General features: G+C 39.7%; 1 protein-coding gene across 1 annotated transcript in view; it reads right to left on the bottom strand.

Moving 5' to 3' along the window:
• The window catches only part of SUCO (SUN domain containing ossification factor), a 1,178,094-nt gene that overhangs the window by 329,832 nt on the left and 833,554 nt on the right, over positions 1-14,708 (bottom strand). The window contains exon 15 of the mRNA XM_044086746.1: positions 8,848-8,952. Coding sequence (XP_043942681.1) covers positions 8,848-8,952 — 105 coding nt within the window. The remainder of the gene's footprint in view (positions 1-8,847; positions 8,953-14,708) is intronic.

The following is a 14,708-nucleotide window of genomic DNA, read 5'->3' as shown; positions in this document are numbered from 1 at the left end:
ATATATATAATTTGCATATAATTTGTTTTCATCCCACGGTGGTTGATTAAGCTTTTGTTCCTTCATTCAGTATCGGAACATCATCAGAATGGATCAAATGTCAAGTGGCAATATATATATATATATATATAACAACCATAACAGGCTCATGAATATTTACATGTAAATAAGCTAGCCATTAGTAATAAACAAAACTATGTACACACTGAAATAAATAGGACATGCTGGAGGGACAGATTCATAACCCAGAGGCTCCCTTCACTCTGGAATAAAATCCCAATCCAGGTTAGGCAGAGTCTCTCATTGACTCTCTTCAAGAGGAATCTTGATGAGTAGATGGGAGATCGTAGGTTTACCCCGGGAATCACTTCTATGTCACTGTTAGACAGAGGCACAGTATACTAACCTCGAAAAAGGGCATAGCAAAATTAATTTAAAATGGGTGGCGAAAGCCAAACACACACTGGCTAGGCTTATAAATGCCCTAGGGCAGATAGCCTAGTATGAACCTATGAACCTATACCCATTCTGTAGAATCAGACTGCACCCTTTTGGAAAAGATCCTTTTTTTTCTTGTTATCCCTTTCTGCTTTCTTCTTTGCTCCTTACTGGGCATGAGAAGGCAGGGATTGCTTGGTCTGCTTTTTAAAACAGAAAGAGCATTTGGGAAATTTATAGGGGATGGGGACTTGAAAATTCTTAAACTCCCCTAATTACCTTCATTCATCTAATTGTGTAAGAACCAGAGTATCAGACAGCCCAAACAAAACCTCCTTACTGAAAGGTGAATTTAAAATTTCAGAGTGCCTCATTAACAAACTTTTGGTTACATGTCCAGGCATATTTCCTCAACACAGCAAGTGTCACACTAGACACAGTACCTACACAATGGTACACACTCTTCAAAGCATGTTTAGTACTCGAGAAAGATTAGAAACAGGATTCAGCTACGAACTACCTTCTGAAAGATGTGTGGCAGATTATGTTAAGCTGTCCGCACAAAAAACAATAAACTTCCACCTGGCCTTGATAAATTAAAATTTTGTATGCCAAAATGGAAGAAAATATTCTCTTACTAATTCTGTCTAGCACTTTGCCTTCTTTGTTAGAACGGAAGGGTTAGTGGCAACCAGTAGTCTATTCCCAGCTGGCAAAGATATAGAAATGAAAGCAGTATCAGACTAAAGATGAGAAAACATATTTATTACTTTTGAGGAATTTTATAAGGTCCATCTGCCTTTTTTGGGAACTGATGGTTGAGAATATAGCAATAATCCATGCCTGGGTGTGGAGGTAATGCTGGATTTACCCACGGTTGGTGTGGTTTGTTCACGAGGGCGAAGCCCGAGTGGCCAAAGACCACCGTGGGTAAATCCAGCATTACCCACACCCAGAAGTGGGTTATTGCTATTATACAATGACATTATTTAAGAAAAAAAATTACTACTTTTCTTAAATAATGACATTGTATAATGTCTCCTTGCTGCCCTTCCGCAGCTGTCTGGTATTCTGCGGCAGTTCTGATGTACTGCGCATGCGTATGCTTATACAGTACATCAGAGCTGTGGGCAAAAGTAACGGAGAAAGCAAGATCTCCGTTGCTTTTTGCAAACTTGGCTCGCTATGTGTAAAAAAAAAAAATAAATAATACACTGCAGGGGTAAGGTACCTCCAAGTAAGATACTGTATTAAAACAAAAACAACAAATGGCAGGTACTCCACAACAATCGAAGCAATCCACTGAAAATGACTTCTTTATTCCACAAAAGTAAGCACTTTAGTGTCTCCAAGGATGCTTCCTCAGACTTAAAAACCGTTACAAAGCATTCAAGATCATTTTAAATACCATTCTCTTTTATCATAGGCCAATAAAATATCTGAAATTAAAGTTGCAATTCTTCTTGTTTAACCCTGTGCATAAATGATCCTGAATTCATATGTATATAAAAAAACATAAAAAATATTTATAAAAAAACATATATGTAAACATATATGTACATATAAATACCAAGATACAAGTTCTGGTACTTCTTACTTATAACATCAAAAACATCACAAGCTACAAAGTATAATTCATAGTCCGTTTCATAAGTATTTCCCCAGAAAAAAGGGGGAGGAAAAAGGATGGGGAGTGAACTGACAGTCATGGAGCCCACAATAGAAAGGCAGGAAAAGGAAGACATCAGACGGACAACTCGAGTTCCAGAAGATGCTGAAACCCATACACAGGGCTTAATAGTAAACTTATCACAGTATGTATTAACTTTATCTTGGACATCTATGTTAAATAAGGGACTTTCATTTACTCCCTCACAGTGTGTAGATGTAAGTGATTTGGTAGTAGACATAAAATGTTTTACTAGGAATGTAGCATTAGGTATGCAATATGGAACTAATACAGTAGATAATGAACATGCACCTGATTTTAGGAAACCTTCTGTGTACACACCTAGTCTACATCCACTTCTGGAGAGCTTTGAGAAAGCCTATATGAATGACTGTTTTACATTGTTTCAAGGAAGAAATAGTTTGAAACCAGAGTTTTTTAATTTAAATACAGATGAAAGGTTGGCATTAAATAAATTACAGCATAATGATGCAATAGTCATAAGACCTGCAGATAAAGGGGGAGTGATTGTGTTACTAGATCGTGATTACTATCAAACCAGTATTAGTACTATGTTGTTAGATCAAATGACATATAGGAGTCTAATGACTCCTGAACTTGACAAGATTATTAAAGATGTTCATGCAGATGTTTATGATATGTTAATGTGCAGTGTCATTGATAGCAACTTATACAAATAATATTTGATTGAGAAACCACTTGTTCCTATATTTAGAGGTCTTCCTAAAATACATACAACTTTAGGTAATCCACCTCTTAGACCCATAGTTTCAGGAAAAGGCTGTCTGACAGAGAATATATCTATTTATTTAGAGAAACAGTTAAGACCAATAGTAGATTCAACTATTTCAATTTTAAGAGAGACACAACAATTCCTAGAGACTCTAGCACCGTATAATTTAAATGGCAGCTTAAATGATTCAGACTACATGGTTACCCTAGATGTTAAATCATTATTTACCAGTATACCTAATGATATCGGAGTAGATTACTTGAGATTATATTTAATCCAGAAAGGACTAATGAATAATCAAATTATTAGAATTACCATGCTAATGGATTTGGTCCTCTGTAACAATGTGTTTACTTTTGATGTAAGCTATTTCTTACAAATTACAGGAGTAGCAATGGGCACACCACGTGCCAATTCTTATGCCAACTTGGTCTTGGCATAGTGGGACAGTACCTACATCCTTGATCATGTATTGTTCTCAAGATATATTAAATACTACAAGAGGTTTGTAGATGACATTTTTCTCATTTGGGGAAGTGACAGATACATTTGATGAATTTCTCTCTCACATAAATGGAACTACTACTTTCCTTACACTGACAAGTGAGAAATCTCAAAATAGGATCGAGTTCCTCGATGTATTACTCAATAAAGAACACGGGATTATCAACACTGAAATCTATAGGAAATCATGTAGAAGGAATGCCCTTCTACACCGAAATAGTATGCACCCACCACATGTACATAGAAACATAGTAAGGAATCAAGCAATAACATATTCTCGCCTAACAAGTGATGATGCAGCCTATAGGGAAGCTATTAATGACATACAGAGAGATTTTACAAAAAGAGCCCATCACAACAGGGACCTCAGAATTTTACAAGAAGTGGAACGTGACAAAGCAGGACAACCATACATCAAAAGGAATAATTATTCCCGTATGGTGCATAAGAATAACAACCTTGGAGCCAAGAGGTTAGTTATTCCCTATACAAATAGTAACAGTACCATAACAGAGGTAATTAAGAAAAACTGGGGAATACTATTTTTACATGAACAAATAAAAGAACTAGTAGGTACACATCCTAGTTTTTGTTATAGAAACACAAAATCACTAAAAAGGATGTTGTGCTATGAAAATAGTAGCAGGAAGGGATTACTTTCTTCTAGGAAAGGAACTTTCTCTTGTCATAACTGCAATCGATGTAGTTTCATTACTAATAATTCCTTTGAACACCCAGACACGCATATTAGATATGAATTTAATCATTATGCTGATTGTAGATCTAGAAATGTTGTCTACTTAGCTATATGCCAAAAATGTCGAAGCTTCTATGTAGGCAAGACCAATAGGACACTTGGAGAAAGGATAAGGGGACATGTTTATGCCATCAGTAGGGAGAATGTAGGCAATGCCATAGCCAAACATGTCCTACAAAATTATACAACTCATATCTTTAAGTTCTTGGTATTAGAGTATACATGCCACAGAGAGGCTAGGCAAAATTAGAAACTACACAGAGAAAGAAGAAGGGAAGTGGATAATTAGATTACAAGCTGACAGGGGGCATGGCTTGAATGACAGTTTCATTGAAGCCATTCCTGCTTGACTGAGCATTGAAACACTAAGTCTTAGAGATATAAAAGTTAATATATATTTTGATAGAAGTATATATATATATATATATATATATATATATATATATATATATATATATAGTCCCCCCCATCCTTTTTCCTCCCTCTTTTTTCTGGGGAAATACTTATGAAACGGACTATGAATTATACTTCTTAGCTTATGATGGTTTTGATGTAAGAAGTACCAGAACTTGTATCTTGGTATTTATATGTACATATATGTTTACATATGTTTTTTTATAAATTTTTTTTATGTTTTTTTATATACATATGAATTTAGGATCATTTATGTACAGAGTTAAACAAGAAGAATTGCAACTTTAAGTGATTTTTATCATGTGATTTTTATCAGATATTTTATTGGCCTATGATAAGAGAATGGTATTTAAAATGATCTTGAATGCTTTGTAACTGTTTTCAAGTCTGAGGAAGCGTCCTTGGGGACGCGAAAGCGCTTACTTTTGTGGAATAAAGAAGTCATTTTCAGTGGTTTGCTTCGATTGTTGTGGAGTACCTGCTATTTGTTGTTTTTGTTTTAAAACTGGCTCGCTATGTTAAAGGAGTTTAACATAGCGACCCAGCTTTAAAAAAAGCAACGGAGAATCTCTTTTGCTTTTTTTTAAAGCTGTCTCGCTATGTTAAACCCATTTAACACAGTGAGACACCTTTAAAAAAAAGCAATGGAGATAGGAAGATCTCCGTTACTTTTTTTTAAAGCTGTCTTGCTATGTTAAACTCGTTCAACATAGCGAGACAGTGTGTAAAAAGCAATGGAGATCTTGCATTCTCCGTTGCTTTAAAAAAAAAAAGTTATACGAATGGAAAACGTCCAGGCGACCAGACCTTTTTCCATTAGTATAATTCTGATTTACAACGTGCATGCTGACCAATCAGCATGCACGTTTTAGAATATTAATGGGGGGTCGTTGTATAATCAGGATTATTACAGGCAACACTAAACGCATCTTCCAAGGCTGGAAAAACAGTAGTAATGGGGTAGAATGAGGTAAATCCACTTGTAACATAATATCTCCTTAACTGAGAGGGAACATCAACTTGTTCCCACAGACAAACCCCATTTATCTTGGCTAGTGTCTGAGAGAAAAAAAATGCATACAAAGGAGTGGAGAGGACCAACCTTCATCCCAGAATATTGGGGTTGAGAATCGACAGGAGATGTTCTTTCTGTCAGACTCTTCTGACAAGTTTTCCTCAGGAATGTCTTTAAGACCGCTCTCTGGTAAGGATTTCTGTGCACAACGGCTAACAGCCTGTAATAATTGCTTGGCCAAGGTAAGAAAACCATTTTTCCTTTGCAGAAAAATCCTTCGCTGAAGAGCAACCTGGAGAACACACTTCCACCTGGTCTAGATGTCTCTTTCCAGTTGCCCTAAGCAACATCTCCCAGAGTGTTTCCCAGATCCAGAGAAGATGGTTCTCCCGTGCCCATATCGGATAGTAGAACAGCCGAAGTAGGCTTGGCTGATCCCCAGTTTATGGTGTCTGCAAAGACTACATTAGAGGAAGCCAAAGAGGCGTGTGATCTAAGGAATAACAAATGGCCACTACAGATTCACCTAACATCAGCTGAGGTGGAGTGACCCCGTGGTGTCAGCAAGGGTCCTTGGCAGGTTGCTTCTTCTTTCTACATACAGCAGAAGAGGAATCAGCAGGAATGGAGTAAGTATCCATGCTGTAACCAAGGAGGAGGATTTAAAGGCAGTAGGCATTGCTGGAATTCGCTGGTTGGAAAATAAGTTGTTAAAGTGTTCACAAGCAGCACACTCGCACTTGCACTCCCAACACAGTCTCCTCTTTCAAAAGTAATATACAAGCAGCACAAAAATCCTGTCAAAATATAGAAAACAAAAGCCGACTGACAGAAAATGACAGTTATGTTACTACAAAGTACACAAGCGCCATAACACATCAGACCGTCTCCTGCCTGTTAAAAACATTTCCTAACATTACATTTTTTTAAATAACAGTAAAAAATGTTAAACTTTAAAAAGTTTACTCAAGTAGTACAATTCCACACACAAAAATTAGCCTCCAAATGTAAAAATAAGCCAAAGACTAAAACTGCGGAACTTGACAGGAAACTTATATTTATAAAGAATATCAGGTTTCTTAAAATGAAAATACTGCAAAAAGTCCTTAAAAAAGCAACGTTTTGTTAAAAGGGTGCCAATTCTTTGTGGAAGAGTTTCCTTAAAGGGGGCAACATATCACCACAAATAAAGCTTGAAGCTGACTGCTCCTGCTTCTCAAGGTGGCTGATGATTTCCTTCCACAGGGCTGTCCACCAGCAGGATCAAACATACAGCCAAAGGCTATTGCAGACATGGCGATGATAAACATCAGTGAATAATTAGCTTTAATATATTTCATAGGGTGTAATAAAGCGATGTCCACTTCACACATGAGAGCGTCAAAGCAATATACATACCTCTTTTCAGGTGAGGAGTGATTTCTTACAGGCCACTTAAACATTTTTGTATTAAATTAAAAGTATCAATAAAGAAAAATCTGGCAGAAAGGATTCGCCAACAGAATCCTGGTTAAAAAAAGACAATAAATACAGACTCAAAATCACACACACCACCTGTATCTACCTACATAAATTCCTTTTCTCACTACAGCAGTCAAAGGCAAATACCAGCCCATCAGTCTGTAGATAACAAACCTAGTGAAAAACCAGAAGTCAGACTGAAACCCTGTATCTTTGAGGAAAATACATTAGTCATTACTGCCAAACCCCCTCCCTCGTAAAACAAAGCCCGATGTCCATGAACATTACAGTCTCTGCAAAATATCACAAACAACATCCAAACCAAACAGTAAAATGGTCACACAGACAAACCATTCAATAAAAACTGTAAGAAAGCCCCAGCCAAGCTAGACTCTACTGTGTAATACCTTAAACCTTCTGTAGTAAAAGTTCATGGGATATATGCAAATTAACCTTAAGGACATACCAGTGTTTTAGCTACATGACTTCGGAATGCCCATGATTATTTACTATTTTTTTTTAGGTCTGTGTGTGTACATTCAAACCAATAAAGCCAGACACCATTAGCTATATCAAGGAAAAGGTATAATTTTTCCCATCCTGAACCTTCCCAGGTGCATGAGACAACCTGTGTATCTGTGTTCTACCAACACACAGACATTGGTCTAAAGGTACTGACACCAGTAACTGCTCTTTTAATGCTATCACCTGTATAATACTGAAGTACTCCCTAGCAAAGGCTCTATAAAGAATACTTCATAAGGATACAGAATATAAACAGACATGTGCATCAGCCAATACAAAGAAAATTGTACCAATGTTTATTCAAAATGTGAAGTACTAAGACTTCAGGAGAACTGAAGGCTGCTTTTAACACTGGCTACATGAGCACCATGTGCCATTTTCATCTCTCCACCAAACAATGGCATAAGGTCAACAAATGCCACCATGGGGAAAACAATACAGTTGATGGAAACTGTGAATGTAATAAAACACCATAAGGTGGGTGGGTAAAGTCAAAATGTTATAATTTACTGTTACACTGACTCCTTCCAGAGTACGATCCAAGTTTGTTCCGTCCTTCCTGCCCAAAAACAGATTCCATGTTTCTGGAAGAACAGTCAGAGGTGACAGCAGTCCAGTAGGGTACGTCAGAGTCTGAGTGCGTCTTAAAGGAAGTGGACTACAAGGATGACACATTTCATTATCCTTACCTGCAGCTGATACAAAGACCTCCTGATTCTCAGAAGGACTGTCAGAGAGAAGGAATGCATTTTCCCAGTCCCTTCTCCAGAAGGGGGTGGGCCCTAGGTCAACCAGATGCACATGACACTGAGCACACAGAGCAGGTGTAGGGCACAAGATGTTCAGTGCACTGTATGCTGAGAGAGGCATGAGATCATGACACACTTGCTCTGGGCCTATAGCACTGGTATCGGACTATATGTTCTCAAGACGCACTCCCACACCTGCAAACACACTCCAAACAGCAGCTATACACACGCAATGCCTTGCATATCTTCCTTGGCTCAAATGGAGTAAGAGCACCTCCTGAGGTGTCCTTAACCCTTTCTGACAAGTCTTTCTCTCGACCCATGAGGGACACCAGAAAAGTGAATGCCTAGATCCAATGTTTAACCACAGAGTAAGCCCTCCCCATCTCACATCCTATACATCTCTCGTGCATGTGCTCCACTGTCACATGACACTGCAATAAACAACAAACTCAACTGGCACTGAAAGTTGCTTTCAGAGAACTTACTTCAAGGCATCTGCACTTGCTGAAAGTATGCTTGAACTGACATACTGCCACAAACATGACATCATGTGCTTACCTCTTGCTGCAACTTAACTACAGTTGCGGACAAGCTCGTCACAAGTTCAGACATGTTCGCTAACTGCTCCTGCAGAAGCTGAATAGCCTCTGTTTGCCGCTGATCCTGTTAAGACAAAATGAGGATGAGGATGTGTGACTCTTGTAATGTAAACCATACATCTTTCAGAAGCAGCAACAGAAATCACAATGAAATCAGAAAGTATACAGAAGAACAATGGGAGGACATCTGCATGGATCCTACACATGCAATAAAGTCCACAAGTGTATGCATAGATGTTTGTACCCCAAGCAGGCTTTAGATAAAATTTCCTTTAGGAGCCAGGAAATACTGGAGGTGTGATGGAGAAGAAAGAGGTAACTGGGAACATTTTGGGGGGAATTTAATAAGCTGGCAGATTTTAAAAATTCACTATAGAGTATATTGTCAGAAATGTTAGGGGAGCAAATGCTTGTAGGGACACTTCTTTTCAGCTGGGATACAGGATTTGAATTGGCCAGATATGTGCACATATACAATTGTATTGTTTAAAAGAAAAAATAAAAAGCACAACAATTAATTCTGAAAGTACAATTTTGTGAGGTACTCAGTGTGATAGCAGATCTTTAAGGAAGAGGTGCTTCCATAGCAGCACACAACTGCTTGCCCTAATTTTTCCAGCAGTCTAGGTTCCCCTCTCACCCTGTAAAAATCTTGATCATGTTCAGGTAAGAAACCTGCACAATAAGTAAACTGGACAAATGGCAAAGAAAAAACATTGCCAACTATAATGCTGTACTCAAACCAAAAAATTATACAAGTTATATGTTTGAATTCTGAAAACAGGCAAAGGTAGAAAGTGAGAAAAAAGAAGTTATGTACTTACCATAACATTCCATGTCTGTTGTCCATCTCAACCTTTATTCTTCTCCCTAATGGGTTGGTTCAGTCTCGGCCTTTCCAAAAGCTCAAGGTCATCAGCAAAACTTGTGGGCATCCTTCCCTACCCATAATGCAGTTCCCCAACTTCTTCAGATCGTTTGCCCACCATGAAATCATACAAATGAGCAAAACTTATTTTATATGAACACCTAAAGTATATACATATATTAATGTGCCAAAGGCACTATTTCTGAGGCTATGGAGATCCGTCAATCCAATAACTACTCTGTCTCCCAGGAGTATAGGAAGGGGGCATGGAGGGTGTGTTGTGAGAATAAAGGTCGAGATGGACAACACACAAGGAAAGTTATTGTAAGTACATAACTTTTTTGTGTGTTGCTGTCAATCTCACCTTTATTCTCACTGATGGGATCGCATCCCAAGCAACCTGATTCTTGGGTGTCTCATGGGAGAATATGCCTCAGAACCATAGAACCAAAAAAGGATCTGCTCCTGGAGGCCAAATCCAGTTTGTAATAAGTAATGAAGATATGGGGTTTTGCCCAAGTAGCCGCAGCACAGATATTATCCACGGGTAACCTTGTTTGGAAAGCTGTACATGTAGCCAAAAACCTGGTGGAATAAGCCTTAACAGGGAAAGAAAGAGTTCTGTTCTTAGAGTTGTAAATGCAAGATATACAAAATATGTAACTTTTGAAACTGGTTGACCTTTTCTAATCTCAGAATAGGATATAAACAGCTGATCTAACTTCCTAAATTCTGAAGTTCTGTGCAAGTAAAAATGTAATGGTCTATGTGCATCTAGAACATGCAAGGAGTATTCACCTTTGTTTTGGTAATTTGAGAACACTGCCAGCTCAATAGATTGGTTTAGGTTACTTTCCAACAACTTTTGGAAGGAAGGAAAGATTAGTTCATAAAGAAACTCTGTCCTTATGAAAAAACAGGGATGGGGGCTTGACAGACAAGGCTTGCAACTCAATCTCTTCTACCTGATGTAATGGCGACTAAAAAGAGCGTTTTCCAAGATAGAAATTTTAAATTACATGTGGCCGAAGGTTCAAATGGAGGGCAATGTTTGTCAATATGAAATTCAGGTCCCAGGGAGGAGTTGGATTTTTACATGGGTCTTGTCATAGTTGTTCCTTTCAAAAAGGCTTTACAGAGCCTTTGCGACAATCATAGAACCATTTCCGACCATATGAAAATTTGAAACTGCTGCCAGCTGAAAGTACAGTTTTGTACCTACCATAAATGTAGATGTTCGAGTGTATACACTGCTGCAGTCATTACACTTGGGTTATCCTGCCATCAGGCGGTCCCGCAGTCGGCCCGAGTTCCAAAGTCTTGGTCCGGCGTCGGTTGCTGTCGCCTCTTCCCCGAAGTCAGAGCGGCAGGAGTATACAAGATGCAGCCGACGCCATTTTCTTCAGTTTTTCTTGCCCCAGATGTCAGGTGCCCCCAAAAAGGTAGGCAATGTAAATTGCTAATAAAACATACATAAGAAAAGCAATGAAAAACTTTCAGTTACCAGCAAATGCTCCCCATAGGTAGTAAAGGGTAGAAGGCTTAGGTAAGTACCAGCAAGTAAGAGGGGAAGGAGGGAGGGTAACCTGGACTGCAGCAGTGTTTACACTCGAACATCTACATTTATGGTAGGTACAAAACTGTACTATGTTCATCGTGTTACACTGCTGCAGTCATCACACTTGGGTAGAATCCCAAAGCTGAGGTAGGGTGGCTGGTTCTATAACGCATTAGGGGTGGCTATAAGTCCCTGCAGCACCGCAGTGGCAAAGCCAGCTCTGGATTTAGAGTATAGAGGCAGATGGTAATGCTTGGTGAAGGTATGTACAGAACTCCAAGTTGCTGCTTCCAAAATGTCCTTGGTAGGTACTCCTCTGAGGTAGGCAGTTGAAGTGGCTGTAGCCTTGGTGGAATGAGACCTAATGCTGTTAGGCACAGTTTTCCCATGGTGTGTATAGCAGAAACGTATACAGTGCCCTATCCATTTGGAAATGGTCCATTTTGAAATGGCTTTTCCTTGGGCTCCTGCAGCATATGCTACAAACAATTGCTCAGTTTTCCTGAAAGCTTTTTTGTCTTGTCCAAGTAGAAGCGTAATAACTGCCTGTGTATGTCCAAGGAATGCAGTAGTCTCTCCCCTTTATTCTGTGGATTTGGATAAAAAGTTGGCAAGTGAATAGTTCAGTTTAGAGCCACACTTGATACAACCTTTGGCATACAAGTAGGGTTTGTTCGTAAAGACACCCTGTCTTGGTGGAAAATGATGAAAGGTTCCGCTGCCATTAGTGCCTGTAATTCTGAAACTCTTCGTGCTGAGGTTATTGCCAGGAGCAGAGCAGTTTTCCAAGAGACATATTTTAAGTCTGCCGAGTTAGCTGTCTCAAAATGAGGTAAAGTTAGTTTTTCCAAGACGAAGTTGAGGTCCCAAGTTGGAGTTGGTGCTCTACGGGGCGGTCTTATGTTTTTAGCTCCTCTGAGGTACTGTTTTAGCAAAGGATTAGAAAAAAATGGTGAGTCTGTGTTGTAATGAGCAGAGATGGCAGAGGCATGGATTTTAATGGATGAAAAGGAGAGGCCTTTGTCCAGCATCTCAGTTAAGTATTGCAGTATCTGAGGAATATCTGGGACAAGAGGGTCAAGGCTGTGAGCCTGGTTCCAGGCACAGAATCTCTTCCATTTATCCGAATAGGCTTTCCTGGTGCTAGGCCTTCTGGCCTCCAGAATGACATCCATAACAGCTTTGGAGAAAGGCATTGCTTGCTTGACTAAGGAATCTGCCGTGCAGCTAGGTTTAAAGTCTTGAGCTGGCCGTGAAGTATCTGATTGTTTTGCTGAGTCAGAAGGTTTTTCCAGCTGAATGAGAGAGCATCCACTTTCCATGCTTGTGGGTGGTAAGTCCTTGTGTAGAATTTCTGTAGCTGGCAATTCACTGGGGATGCGAACAGATCTATGTCCGGGCTCCACCATTTTTGTGTTATCATCCTGAACATTTGTGGATGTAATTTCCACGCGTGCGGATCCATGTTGTTTCTGCTTAAGTCGTCTGCCAGTGCGTTTTTCTCTCCTGGCAGGAATTGTGCTTGCAGATGAACTTGATAGGTTAGAGCTGTGCTCCACAAGGTCAAGGCTTGCCTGCAGAGGGGATATGCATGAGTGCCCCCTTGCTTGTTTATGTACCACATAACTGTGATGTTGTCTGTCTTTAGTACTAGTTGTCCTGGATGCAGAAGGTCCTTGAAAGTTATAAAGGCATTTTGTACAGCTAGCATCGCTTTTTGATTGATGTGAAGATGCCTTTGTTCTGCGGGCCACTTGCCCTGAATGCATTTTCCTGCCATGTGTGCTCCCCAGGCGTAATCCGAAGCATCTGTTGTCAGTGTTTGCCTGGCTGTGGGTCGAGTGAAAGGCTGTCCCTTGTTGAGGTGACAAGCTTGAGCCCAACATCGAAACTGCTGTTGAAGGCAAGGAATAAGTGGTATTACTGTTTCCAAACTGTGACAGTGTTGAGACCAGACACTCTTTAGGAACCATTGTAGTTTCCTCATATGCAGTTTGGCATATGAAATTAGTAGTATGCAAGATGCCATGTAACCCAAGGCCTGCAGAATTTTTCTTGCAGGGAGTTGGGTCTTTGTTGCCATCAATTGGAAATATAGAGTCAGTTGTCCTTGCTTGTCTGGCGTGAGATAAGCCATCTGGACCGTTGTATTTAAGCTGGCACCCAGGAATATTATCTCTTGTGAGGGCACTAGTTTTGACTTCTTTTCGTTTACTGTGTACCCTAGGCAAAATAGCAATCTTTTTACAAATGCCAGATGCTTTAGAAGAATGTCTTTGCTCTCTGCTTGAATAAGGCAGTCGTCCAAGTATGGGTAAATTTGAATTCCTTTTTGTCTGCAAAATGCAATTACTGGTGCCAGGCATTTTGTAAAGACCCTGGGCGCAGTAGATAAGCCAAAGGGCAGTGGAGGGAATTGGTAATGCATTGAACCTGCTAAGAATCTGAAGTATCTTCTGCAATTTTGTCTGATAGGGACATGCAGGTATGCCTCCTTGAGGTCCAAAGTTACGAGCCAAGCTTTCTTGCCCAGCATGGGATGAAGCTGCTGTAGTGTCAACATTTTGAATTTTTGTACATCCAGGTAAGTATTTATAGAAGAAAGATCCAGAATGGGTCTCCAGGCTTTGTCCTTTCTGGGAACCAGAAAGAGTCTGGAGTAAAATCCTTGTCCTTGCTCCTGTGTTGGTACCTTTTGAATAGCTCTCATGTCCATGAGTGCTGTAATTTGTCCTTGAGCCTCTGCCCATTGATTTGGTGGCAGATTTGGCATTCCTTTTAACCTTGGCAGTGTGTGAAAGTGGAACCTGTAACCTTGAGATGCAATATTGAGAATCCATTTGTCTTTGGTGATCATATGCCAATTGTGACTGAAAAGTGCCAGTTTTCCCCCCAAGGGGGCTGTCAAGAGAAAAGTGTTTGGCAGCAGTAGAGGGAAGTCATTGGGGCTGTTTTTTATAAGGTTGAGGCCCGTCTTCCCCTTCTTTCTGGGTTGAAGCACCCCATTGTCGAGGTCTGTAAGAACCTTGTGGTTGACCTCTGCCTCTTGGACGTCTGTATCTGCCCCTATGAGGTCTGTCCGAGACAGACTGGAAAGGACCAGTTCTTTGTTGGCCAATTTCTGCTAAATCGAGGAGGCTGAACCTGTAAGAAATCCTTCACCGTTTGTATAGATTTTGCTTTATCCTCCATTTTCTTTAATACCTCTTCTGCCTTAACTCCAAATAAAACATCCTGTTGCAAAGGTGCATCCAATAATTTTGCTTTAACATGATCTGGTAAAGTCTGCTCTTTTAACCAAGCATGTCTTCTAATGACAGACCCTGTTAACTGCTGCTCTACAGGAAGCCTCTAATGAATCAAAACCACACTACAAAGTATGTTTTCCCACTTG

Source organism: Protopterus annectens, chromosome 10.part0, assembly GCF_019279795.1.
Source record: "Protopterus annectens isolate FY-2018-M chromosome 10.part0, PAN1.0, whole genome shotgun sequence".
Lineage (NCBI taxonomy): Eukaryota > Metazoa > Chordata > Ceratodontiformes > Protopteridae > Protopterus > Protopterus annectens.
Note: the sequence above shows the minus strand (reverse complement) of the source record. Positions and strands in the feature narration are given on the sequence as shown.